This window comes from Stegodyphus dumicola, chromosome 10, assembly GCF_044657685.1.
Source record: "Stegodyphus dumicola isolate Sdum_Otavi_A_Nest chromosome 10, ASM4465768v1".
In the NCBI taxonomy this organism is placed as follows: domain Eukaryota; kingdom Metazoa; phylum Arthropoda; class Arachnida; order Araneae; family Eresidae; genus Stegodyphus; species Stegodyphus dumicola.
In genome coordinates, this window is record NC_140777.1 from 67,731,978 (window position 1) to 67,745,593 (window position 13,616).

At 31.8% G+C, this 13,616-nt stretch overlaps 1 protein-coding gene across 1 annotated transcript in view; it reads right to left on the reverse strand.

Annotated features, from left to right (window-relative positions):
- The window catches only part of LOC118192267 (ectonucleotide pyrophosphatase/phosphodiesterase family member 3-like), a 130,428-nt gene that overhangs the window by 63,434 nt on the left and 53,378 nt on the right, over positions 1 to 13,616 (reverse strand). The window contains exon 5 of the mRNA XM_035363193.2: positions 9,085 to 9,204. Within this exon, the coding sequence (XP_035219084.1) occupies positions 9,085 to 9,204 (120 nt within the window). The remainder of the gene's footprint in view (positions 1 to 9,084; positions 9,205 to 13,616) is intronic.

Genomic DNA, 13,616 nt, shown 5'->3' on the forward strand with positions numbered 1-13,616 from the left:
TAGCAGTGTATTTTAAGAGGCATTTGCCTCGAAGGCAACGAATACTTCTTGGTTCAATTACCAAACAGAAACGCAATAATCTTTATGTAGAACATCCAGCAGCACGTGCCTGAGGGATCACTAAATCACATGGACTGTTGGTTTAAAGCAATGTAAGGTACTTACGTATGAATGCATGCATCTTAACGCAAACAGGCAATTTTTCATAGATGAAAGGGTGAAAGTTATTCGTCGGAGGGAGGTTTTGGTTTTCGGGACTTTTTTAAGAAGGTTCGCAAACTATCGAAATTTATCGTAAATCGGCAAAAATTACCGAAGAACAGACAGCTATTTCAAACACAAATTCTTATTATTAAATAAGGATTACATGATATAATAAAAAAAAATAAAACACAGGTTACAGCCGAAAACACCGAGGCAAAAACATCGCGGATGAAAACATCGCGAAGAAAACAACGCAAGGCGAAAATGTCATAAGTCAGCTATTTGTATAGATAATGAACTAAAATAAACTATTATATGAAACCATTTTATTGATGATACTTTAGAAACAAGAATACTTGTATAAAAAATTAGAATGACTTGGTTAATTTAATAGTGGACAATAGGCAACAGTATTGTCTAAGATTGTTAGATAAGTTTTTGCCTTTATTCTGGTAAAATTCATTTACATAAGTATCAAATAAAGTATGATTAGTATCATTCTATAGAAAAATGTTCACTGCATTGCCTTCTCGCGAAGTGAGAACTGAATTCATTAAATGAGAAATACTCAATTGTCTGTGAAAAACTGTTTCTTTTTTGTTTTGTTTGCTTAATTTCTTTTATACATCGTTCTAGCTTTATTATAGTATTTTTATAGAACATGTGGCAACGATTAGATAATTCTATTCTTTAAATGTTATAAATTTTGTGCATTATGAGTTATAATATGAACGAAATATAATACTGTTAAGTGAATCTAGCGCCAGAGTGTCGCTATGGTAAACAAATACTAGAGTGAATTTAAAAAAATGCATTTATTCTATTGTGGTTTATGCACAATTTTTCATAGATGAAAGGGTGAATGTTATTCGTCGGAGGGAGTTTTTGGTTTTCGAGACTTTTTTAAGAAGGTTTGCAAACTATCGAAATTTATCGTAAATCGGCAAAAATTACCGAAGAACAGACAGCTATTTCAAATACAAATTTTTATTATTAAATAAGGATTACGTGATATAATAAAAAAAATAAAACACAGGTTACAGCCGTAAACACCGAGGCAAAAACATCGCGGACGAAAACGTCGCGGAGAAAACAACTCAAGGCGAAAACGTCATACTACAAAACATCGTGGGAGAAAACATAGCAGTACAAAATATCGTAGTCGAAAATAAAGCGGTTCAAACACTTCGCAGTTTAAAAACATCGTCGTCGAAAATATCGTGGTAAAAAATAAAGTATCTAAAAATTATCGCATGACGATAACATCGCAGACATGCTTTTTTCAGGCTTTAATAACTGTAAATGGATATTTCCATAATGATTTATGAGCGCAAGATGGAAAGAAAGATAATTTTGACTTTTATATTTTTTATTAACTAATAATTTTTTGCTGAAAAAGTAAGAAGGAAATTTAAGCATAGAAAATTAAGGCAACTTATACGACCTAATTAGAATTTTAAAGCGACAGAGTTAACTAACAAAGGTCATTAATAAATTATTTTTTATAAAGGTTTTACTGGTAATTTTTCATTAAAAGTATAATCTAAAAAAGATTTGAAAAAGGAAGATAAGTAACTGCATGACCTTATCTATAAAAAAATTGCAAACTTAATTATGAGATTATTTTTTTCACTTTTGTTAATCTAATACTCTTATAACGAAAATTATTTCTTGTTCTGCTTCAGTTTATTCTTAAGTATTAAGTTTCCTTCTTCCCTTTTCAGCAAAAATTTATTAGTTAATAAAAAATATGAAAGTAAAAATCTTTCTTTCCATCTTGTGCTCACAAATCATTATGGAAATGTCCATTTACAATTATTAAAGTCTGAAAAATGCATTTCTGCGATGTTATCGTCCTGCGATGATTTGTCGATACTTTATTTTTTACAGTGATATTTTCAACAACGATGTTTTTAAACTGCAAAGTTTCTGAACCGCTTTAATTTCAATGATGATATTTTGTACCACGATGTTTTATAGAACTGTGATGTTTTCTCCCATGATGTTTTGCAGCACGACGTTTTTGCCTTGTGTTGTTTTCTCCGTGATGTTTTCGTCCACGATGTTTTTGATGCGATGTTATCGGTGGACACCAATGATTTCTATGGATATTTATCCAATCAAAATGAAATACGAGACATTTCCGATTCAATCATAATGAAATACAATAAATTTCTATGTCTATTGACTCTTAAAATTAAGATGCAAGCAGCTTAGACTGGGCAGCAAAATGAAGAGCTATTAGTAAGGTGGAAGCTAGGAAAAGAGTGACGCAGTTTATTTCCGAGAGTGCAAAGTACATGCAGAAAGTACTAAGCTATGGTTGGTTAATGTGAAGTTGTTATATAATAATGGAAGATTCTCGAATTAGGGAGAACAGATGAATTTAAGGGGAGATCACCAAATCTAGAATGTTAATTTTGAGGTCGCCAATTATTTTTTAAAGCAGCTATCGTATTTTGTTATATCTTACATGTATATTTGTAGTTTAATATATATTTGAAATAAAAGTAGTTTAATATATATTTGAAATAAAAGTAGTTTAATATATATTTGAAATAAAAGTAGTTTAATATATATTTGAAATAAAAGTAGTTTAATATATATTTGAAATAGAAGTAGTTTAATATATATTTGTATTTGTTATGCAAATGTATATTTATACATGTATTAAATACAGAAGTAGTTATATATATTTGTATTTGTTATGCAAATGTATATTTATACATGTATTAAATACAGAAGTAGTTTAATATATATTTGTGTTTGTTTGTGTATATGTATGATTGTTAATATGTATATACATAAATAATTTAATGTATGTACATATTAAATAAACTGTATACAATAGATATTGAATGAATTGCTTGTGAGTATCCTTAACCATGTGCTTTTCGCTAAGGTTAAAACCGACAATTCTTTGTTTCTTACCAAAATTTCTATAATACAGAAGTCTCGGAAATTAAACTAATTTTGAAGCAGATACTAGAAGTCTATTTCAAAAATGATTGTAACTAATTTTTTAGAGCAAGTACCTCAGGGGTCTTCGGCCATCCAAGAAGATAAAATAAATAAAAACGGTGCTTATATATTAATCCCATCGACCGGAAAAGTTAACTATTATCCAACGATGAGAGTTCTGCGTGAATTATTCTAGCGGAATTCTGAAGGAACTGACTCCTCTTCATGCAGTGAACAGTAAGTATTCGTCCTGCTTCGCTTTTGCGCTTCGTAAAAAGGTTTTCGTAAATTTCTACTATTTTGTTAGGCTTTCTGATTTCTTAAGAACGCTACGAGTACAAATTTCTCGCAGTAGGCTGTGAACTAAGATCACATTTGTTTTTCTCTAGTGTTTCTATATCATCATAACCACGTTCAAATTTTGAGCTCCATAATTTTTTGTTTTTTTTTTTAAATCCAGCAATTTGATTTCAAAGTTACCACTGTCAGTATTAAAGGAAGAAAAATTTAATTCTTTGCCAGTACTATTGAAAGGTATTTTTTTTTTAACAAAGCCTAAAGTAGCTTTGTTGTTTCTGAATTCTGAAATCTGCTGAGAAAAACTTCTCTCATTTTTAAAACTGTTGTTTTGAAATAGAAAATGCCAATATTAGAATTATTTTCTTGGCGATGTTTCAACAGGCTTGAAAAGTGAATCAAAGTTTCTCTTTCAAAATCTTAAGCAAAAAGAGATAATTTGTTTTCAAATGAAATAACTTTGTTACGGATTTTTTATTTATTAGCTATCTTTACTAGAATTGTAATTAAAATTGTTTCATTTCCCTTTGTAATGCAGCGCGTGACGAATTTTTTAAGACAAAGCTACGGAAAAGGAGAAAAAAATACGAGAACACCTACATTTAACATTTAATAAATCTCGTAGCTGTATTCCATAACCTCGAGAAAATGGAAAGTACCAAAAGCTTCTCGTAATTGATTTAAAAGCTTTAAAAAGCCGGAGCGAAACATCTCAATTCAGTTGTTTACTTAGTTGCTATAATTTTGAAATCGGATTACCTTTCTTCACGCTTTGAATTGTGTTCTATTTAACGTTTTAGTAGTTCAAAATATAACTACTGTGTGATATTGTGCAAATATCTGTGAGTAAAAATTTCAGCATTTTGTTTTTATTTCTTGTGATAAGAATAAATTTTATTAACTTTTCATCAGACTTGTGCATTCAACTTATTACGAATCCATACGCACTCAACAATTTCTTCTAACATTGGAATAATTATGTTTCCTTTTCCCTGTATTTTTTGATTAAGCTGATAAGGCTCTTAATCATTGCCAACTTAAAGAATTTTTTGTTGAAATGGAGAGTGAGTACGTAGATCTTCTGTTGCATAACAAAATACGTTGGTCAACAAGCGGGAACATTTTGAAATGTTTCGCGTACTTATTAACAGAAGCATTTCTTCTAGAAAAGGGTGTTTATTGTCCAGAACCAACGAACGATCAGTGGATCCAAAAATTTTATTTCGTGGTAGATGTTACGTCTCATCTAATAGCTATAATACAGTTGATAATCTCAATCACTAATTCGATAACTTTGCAAATGTCTTCTGGAAATGTCTGCTCACAAAGCGCTGCTTGATGAAGGATACAATAGTAAAAGTAACTCGTGACTAATAAATGAGACACTGCACTGAAATCAGTACAATGGCACATTTATCAGTCACGAGTTACTTACTTTTCCCGGGTTACTTACTTTCATGAGTTACATTTTTATTTCAAAATAGCATATCTTTAGAATTTATCAATACATCAGTAAATATCCTACTAGAATCAGTACAATGGCGATTTTAACTTGATACACTAAATAATGTAACAATGAAATTTTGTGTCAAAATATCTGGGTTTTAGTTTTAGACACTTCCAATTTGAATTTTTTTCATATTATATGTAACCGAAACATCATCTATGTATTTTATTTTGCCTAAATTGAGTTGCTAAGAAAATTTTTGTTTCAGACACTGGAAAATACTTTCAAGTTTGAAAGGTCTAAGAAGCAGAAAATTCTGATATTTTGAAACTAAAGCTTCATTTTTACGTTATTTGGTTTCTCATTCAAGTTAAAATTGTCATTGAATGGTATATTAATTCAAAGCATTTCATTAGTTAAAATTTGGCATGTGACAATTACCGCAACGGGAGTACGACCTCTTTCTTAGAAATAGTATAGGAGGATATGTTTTCGGTTGTTTTTATGGGTGTCCGCCGATAACATCGTGGCAAAAACATCGCGGACGAAAACGTCGCAGAGAAAACAACGCAAGGCGAAAACGTCGCGCTACAAAACATCGTGGGAGAAAACATCGCAAAGAGAAAATATCGCAGTTCTAAAACATCGTGGTACAAAACATCGTCGTCGAAAATAAAGCGGTTGAAAAACTTCGCAGTTTAAAAACATCGTCGTCGAAAATATCGTAGTAAAAAATAAAGTATTTACAAATGATCGCATGACGATAACATCGCAGACACACTTTTTTCAGGCTTTAATAACTGTAAATGGATATTCCCATAATGATTTGTGAGCGCAAGATGGAAAGAAGGATAATTTGTTTTTCATATTTTATATTAACTAATAAATTTTTGCTGAGAAAATAAGAATGAAACTTAAGCATATAAAATTAATGCAACTTATAGCACTTAATAGAATTTTAAACCGACATAGTTAACCAACAAAGACCATTAATAAATCATTTTTTATAAAGTTTTTACTGGTAATTTTTTATAAAAATTATAATCTATAAGTTGCATTTAATTTTCTATGCTTATGCTTCCTTCTTACTTTTTCAGCAAAAATTTATTAGTTAATAAAAAAAAGGTGAAAGTAAAAATTATCCTTCTCTACATCTTGCGCTCACAAATTATTATGGGAATATCTATTTACAGTTATTAAAGCCTGACAAAAGCATGTCTGCGATGTTATCGTCATGCGATCATTTGTAGATACTTTATTTTTTACCACGATATTTTCGACGATGATGTTTTCAAACTGCGAAGTTTTTGAACCGCTTTATTTTCGAGGACGATGTTTTGTACCACGATGTTTTCTCTTTGCGATGTTTTGTAGCACGACGTTTTCGCCTTGCGTTGTTTTCTCTTCGACGTTTTCGTCCGCGATGTTTTCGGCTGTAACCGTTTTTATGCTTGTGTAAAATCTGACGGCCTTTGTGTTGTATTTTCAAAATTTTCTTGCTTTTACGTGCGCATGACCGCATGTGCTATTCTGTGGAAGAGCCACACGCTTATTCACAAAGCCTACAGACCGTTTCTACTGCTGTTTGCTCCGATTGGTTAAAACAGGAAACGTAGGGTTACAGAACCTAGTGCTTGGCGACTTTTGATTCATCGCCTTTACAATTTGTGTTTGAGCCTGGTGTACCAAAAATTGCGCACAGCCCACCAGAGAAACCGCAGCTCAGCGGTAACGAGCGCGGAAAAAAATTCTCAGACCTCCAGATCGCCTGTTCTATTCCCGCTCGTAGCTTTCATGAATTCTACTCTACACGTATTTGTTTTTATTTTAACTTTATTCAATGACTTTGTCATTATTTGTCTTTTCGCCTTCGGGTGCGGTGTTAAAAATTAAACGCCTTTATTTTCTCTTTTTTTGTTCATTTTTCTTATTTCTATTTACTGGTTTGTACTCTTTGCAGTAGATACCAGTAGCAAGATTACGATCAAGATCCCGAAAAGCATTTCAATAGAAATAGCGCAGATGGAATAAAATATAATTTTAGTTATACTTAATTTAGGTAAAAAAAAAAATAGGTATCCGACGCTCTTAAATGTTTACTGAATGTTTTCATTTGGTTTATTTTTAACATTCCTTTATTTGTATAAATGAATGCGCTATGGAAATTTACACATCAGACTCTTTCTGACAGAAATGACGAAAAAGTGCATAATCTCCATGTAAACACCTTTTTATTGTAAAACAATTACGTACTTTTAAAAGTTTAAATTCAAATACAAATAAACTATCAATAAGATCAGTAAGTTATTTAAAATATATTCCACACAATTCCTCCAAACTTTCATTCATAAACTAAAAAGATATCGAATGAAATAAACGCTGTTTCTGTTTGTTTGGCGTTAATTACCACGCCTACAGGGCGATAACTAGCCATTCCAAATATGACCGCCAAAAAGATGTTTCATTCAATGAGAGCAGACCGTAGTGAAATGGTCTGTAGGCTTTGTGAATATGCGAGTCACACTCAAGGAGCCAAAGAGTCACATTTGGCCGTCCACTGGACTAGTCGATTCAATAGTGAAAGTTTCCAGCGATAATACTGATAATGTCTTAGCGATTCTTCCACGATTTTTTGCGCGTTTTATTTCATTTATTTATTTATTTATTTATTTTTTGTGAGAATTAGTTCTGTAGTTAATAAATGGTCATTAAGTTAGGTTATTTGAATATGGCAAAATACTCGAGAACTATTTGCAGGGGTTGGACGGCTTCGCGGAAATCTTTCTGACGGAAAATGCCTCATATTCCCGTTATTCATTAACTAATATAATAGTAAAAATTATAAATTGTATAAATTCGCGAACTCTTCAAAGCAAACTCATAAAAGTAAATTATTTCAACACCCCATTCAGCTTTTTGTTTGCTTGTTTTAGAATGTACAATAATTTTACCATCATTATTATAATGTTAAGAATTTTGTACGTAGATAGATGATTTTAGTGCAATTATATGTGAAATTGTTGTATTTTTCTGTGTAATGAAACATCAGAAAAATCTAAAAGAGATAAGCTATATCGGAAAAGTAAGAATACAAGGGCAAGTGCATTTAACATTGATTAAATGAGTATCTCGGTAATTTGGCGAGATATCGCCATGCTAAAAACGTTTTTGTGAGTTATTTTGTCCCCAAATTTGGCGCTAAAACGCCAAAAGCCGTTAAATAACTTGGCGACATTTTGGAGCGGTCCCTGGATCACCGAAATATGCATTGTAATTGAATAAATGCAATTGTTAGCTCTAACCGTAATTCTACCCTCAGATTGCTTTCCAGTAATTTCGAGAAGCAGAAAGTACTAGAAATATCTCGGCAGGATATCTCTCCGACATATACGGCCGGAGAGGGCATCTGCCCTCACTTTAGATGCGCTTTACATTGCATTGTGTTTAACGTTCTTAGTAGTTTGAAGCGTAACTACTGATTGTACTCTTTGATACTGTGAACACCTTTACGAGTATTTCTGTGAAAAATTGCAGAACTTTGAAGTATGCTTTTGATAAAATAAATTTTATTAACCTATCATCGGAACTGTGTGCTTTCGATCTATTACGAACCCGTACGCACGCAACAATATTTTGAGAGACTTATACATAATTTATAATTTTCAAAATTAGATAAAGCCACAATTTAATAATTTATATTTCAGAACACTGAAACATTCATCTAAGTGAATTACAACGCACTCGTTTAAAAATCTCTACTTATCTGTATTTTTTTAGAATTTGATCTTTTCCTAAAAAATTTACTAATTTGTAATTAATTGCTTGATTAATTTAGAATATAACTTTTTGAATTCATATTTTTAAAATCTTATGAAGCATACATTATTAAAATAACAAATTTGGATTTAAATTCTACAAGAATCACTTATGCATTTATTTAAGGACAGAAGACTCATTTTGAAGTAAAATGCAAGTAAATTTAGCAGTCCAATTAAATGATAAAATTTATAACAGTCACAGATTAAAAAAAAGATATAAATTGAAAAATAAGCTATTTTATAGTTGGTGTTTAATATGTTGTAGCAACAAGAGCAAGAAAAGCGAAAAAAAAGAAAAAAGAAAAAAAAAAAATTCTAAAAACAAAAGTAAAACTAAGATATAGCATTAAAACTTACTGGTTCTTTTTCCCACCAGAAAGACTCGAATGATTCAGGACGTCCAAGTTTAAACAATTTTTTTTTAATAGGATCATACATAGTATTATCTATTATTCCATGAGACTGAGGATATAAACCCTAAAAAGCCAAAAAAGAAGAAAAAAAACGTAAACATTATTCACAGAAATAATGAAAATTATTCATTTTTTCTTTAAAGGTTTAACTGAATATAATTCTATTAGCGCAACAAGATGTTATTTTTTCATCGCATAAATAAGATTATAAAAGAAAAATGATTTAAAAATGCTGTGTAATAAAAAATATAATGTATAATTCCGCTAATAAAGCCATCTCTCTTTTTTCCTATTTATCTAAAATATACAGATATGCTGCGAAATAAAATACGTTCTTCTAATGAGAAATTATAGTACTTTAGAAATTTAGCAAATGCTAGACGTAAAAGATCAACAATAAAATAAAAGCAAGCGCACTCCTGGCCATTAAAATTTATATGCCATGGAAAAGTGCATAAAAAATATAAAATTTGCTCGAAAGGTGGAATACGTCGGGATCAGCAAAAGGTTGGCTTTTCATGACATGCACACATTACAGGCAAAAGTAATGACTTCTAAGTAATTAAAAAAAAAAAAAAAAAGATTATAATGCCAATTTTTCATTTGATAATCGTATTTACTCGTTGTTTTGCGTTAGAAATCACATTATTCCTCATATAAAAAAAATTTCAAAAGAAACCCTCAACGACTTCGCCGGGATTCGAACTCCAGACCACTCGAACACGCGTCAAGCGTGTTTCCAGCTACACCAAGAAGACATGCGGAAAGAAGGGACACAATACCTTATAAAGTGGAGGAATCTGGCAAGAGAGACTGTAGCAACTGATTTCTAAATCTATTTTAGCTTTGTATGTTGAGATCGCCGCTCGTCATTTTTAGAACTTGTTTTTCTTACAGACTTCATTATTAGTTATAAATATAACACGTTCATCTTTAATTTTGTGGAATTCGAGGTTTGATGTTATAACTATACACGTGTCAATAACACTTCTAACAATATGCATGCATAAAATTATATGCTACAATGCTGGCAACGGTGCTAATGTGCCATTAAAGCATATCACTTAGGAAAGCATAATTAGGGATTGTAATTACGCAAATATTACTGCTTATTTTAAATGTAAATTCTCTTGTAGCATTTTCTTGTATTGCAATTGTTTATTACAGCTATAACTATTTTTTTTACTATAAAGTCTGCAAACATCGTAAATAACTGAGTGAAATTTATTCTGGAAATTTCAATTAGTATATGGAAATATAGTCAAATCTCTACTTAACGAACACTCTATTCTATGAATTCGTCTATTTAGTGAAGTCTTTTGGGGGAATTCTGCCTTAGGTGTGAATTTCGTCCCATAAATAACTCGAAACAGCAAAGTTCAGTTTGTTTTTAACAAAGTTTTAAATGGATAATTTTTCTACATTTTTTCCTTCTATTTTAAAATAATTTAGTTATTTGCTGTGATACGTATGTGCGTCCAGCTGTGGCCCTAAAGAAAAGCAGGTGGCTCGTTATCTGTTGTCACGATTCATTCTACAAGAAGGATGAAGTGGAGGAGGAAGGACTCTCGAATGAGTAAGTATTTACCCAACCCAGGGGTCTCCAAACTTTCCAGCCTTAGGGCCATACTGATTACTCCAGTAAGTTCCGAGGGCCAAAACCATATTATCATTGTTGCCGGTGGTAAAAAGTGAAATAGTCCACTGATGAAAAAAAAAGTCCGAAAAAGTACGCAACGTTTAAAAAAGGCTGCAACTCGGAATAAAGTCCGCAAAACGGCAACACTGCATATTATTAATTTTCCTGTCATTATCTGTAATTTCTAGATTAGTCGTATAGTACGAGCCATGAGGAGTAACGTGACACGACATCTGGTGGACACAAGCGGAAATAGCTAGTCCTTCTATCGCTAACAGATGGCGCTAATAGCACGTACAGAAGTCAGTTCCTATGACACTGTTGTGAAATAAAATAGTGCGTACCTCCTTAAAACGTGTTTGTGCGTGTTTAAGTTTAAGACATCTTTGTAACAGTATTTTGATTTGAATTATTGCTTTTGTGTGTGATTTAGTAGTATGGAAAAGAAGCGAAAAATTGGTAGTGAATGCAGAAAATTCAAAGATCAGTGGAACATTCAGTATTTCGTAATTGAATCCAGTAACAAGGCGCTATGTTTGATTTGCAATGAAAGCATAGCCGTTCTCAAAGAATATAACATTAAACGTCATTATGAAACAAAACATTTTCAAAATTACTCAAAATATACACGGACAGAAAAATTCGAAGCTATGAAGCGCGGATTGAAATCTCAGCAATCTTCATTTACAAAACTCAAAACTGAACAAGAGGCTGCAACTCGTGCCAGCTTTTGTGTGGCTCTTGAAATTGCAAAACGTGGAAAACCATTCACCGATGGAGAAATGATCAAAGAAAGCATAATTGCAGTAGCCGAAGAAATATGCCCTGAAAAGGTAAATTTATGAAAAACTGTCAGTATGTCATTAAACACTGTGGCTCGAAGAGTAGAAATCATTGCTGAAAATATATTCTCTCAACTGTTCGACAAAAATGGACATGTTGAGTGGTTTTCTTTGGCCTTGGGTGAGTCAACGGATGTGTCAGATACTGCTCAGGTGTTGATTTATATTCGAGGAGTAGATAAAAGCTATGAAGTGCATGAAGAACTTCTTGATATGTATAGTATTCATGGCATAACTACTGGTACAGATATTTTTAAAGGAGTTGAAATGGGCATTAATCAAAAGAACCTTCGATGGAAAAACTTGAAATGTATTACAACTGATGGAAGCAAAAACATGAGTGGGAAAGATAAAGGAGTGGTCGCTCTTGTGTCAAAGGCTGTAGAAAATGAGGGTGGTTCAAAACCATTAGTCTTACATTGTATCATTCATCAACAGTCTTTGTGCGGAAAATGTTTGGATATGTCTGAAGTTCTGAAACCAGTCATATCAACTGTTAATTTTATCAGATCTTTTGGGCTGAATCACCGACAATTCCGACAATTTATTGAAGAGATTGGAGAAAATGACTTACCTTATCATACTGCGGTACGTTGGCTTAGTTGTGGGAATATCCTTCAGCGCTTTTTTGAACTTCGAGCAGTGATCGAAATTTTTTTGAATGAAAAGCATCGCCCTCTTACTGAATTACAAAACAACGCATGGCTGTGGAAGTTAGCATTCTATGTTGATTTGACAAAACATGTGAACGAACTGAATTTGAGATTGCAAGGAGAAAACCAGAATCTTCCTGATTTATACACTAATACCAAATCATTCCGGAAGAAGTTGATACTGTTTCAATCACAACTACGAAGTAAATGTTTTTCACATTTTAAAACATGTGAAATATTCAGCCACACCACTGAGACTGAGTTTCCTATCGATTTTGCAATCGAAACTTTGAGTGCTTTTAAAATAAATTTTGATACTCGTTTCTCGGACTTTGATGCCATTGCGAATCAAATTAAGATTTTTCAGAATCCTTTTGATACTGACATTGAAACCCTAGCCCCGGAACTTCAAATGGAAATGATTGATCTACAGTGCAGTGATATAATTAAGAACAAATATCAAAACTCATCTTTGGAATTTTATAAGAGTCTTCCACTGACACAATTTGATAATTTGCATAAATTTGCTCGTGGGCTGTTTTCTGTTTTTGGTACTACTTATTTGTGTGAGAAGACCTTCTCCAAAATGAAATACACAAAAAATGTTTACAGATCTAAATTAACTGATGAGCATCTTAAATCTCTTTTAATAATTGGTACAAGTAAAATTAGTCCACAACTACAAACTATTGTCAGTGGAAAATCTCAATTACATAAATCTCATTGGTATTTCATACGTCATTATGCTTGTTATAAGTTATGTTTTTATTTAAAATGTATAAAATGTTAGTTGGATTCATTTCAATAATTTGTTAGTTATTATATACTGAAGTTAAATTTTCTGCATATTATACATGTCTTTACTCATTACAATTCTGTGTTTCTTTATCCAACTTATCACAAAAACAATAACAATAAGCCTACAACAATGTTATGAGTAGTTAGCCCATGACCATATCAATGTAGATGTCATATTAATAATTATTCAACATAAAATTAGAATACTTCAGTAAACTAAATTTAATTTGCTATAAAAAATATGTTCTCTAAAAGGAGTTTTCAAGTATGCTAGCTCTCCGCGGGCCAGATGTGGCCCTCGGGCCGTAGTTTGGAGACCCCTGACCCAACCTATCGCTGAAGGTTAAGCAATAGCTTCACATTATTTTTATTTCTGCTTTCCGTGGTTCAGTACTGCATATTCTTTTTTATAGTTGTGTTTTGTATGACAAAATGTCGAAACGAAAGAAAGTGTCTAACACTTAAAGAAAAAATGCTGATTCTCGACGAAGTGTATAAAGATGTAAAGAAGAGAGACAATGCCATAAAATTCGGTATTTTGCAA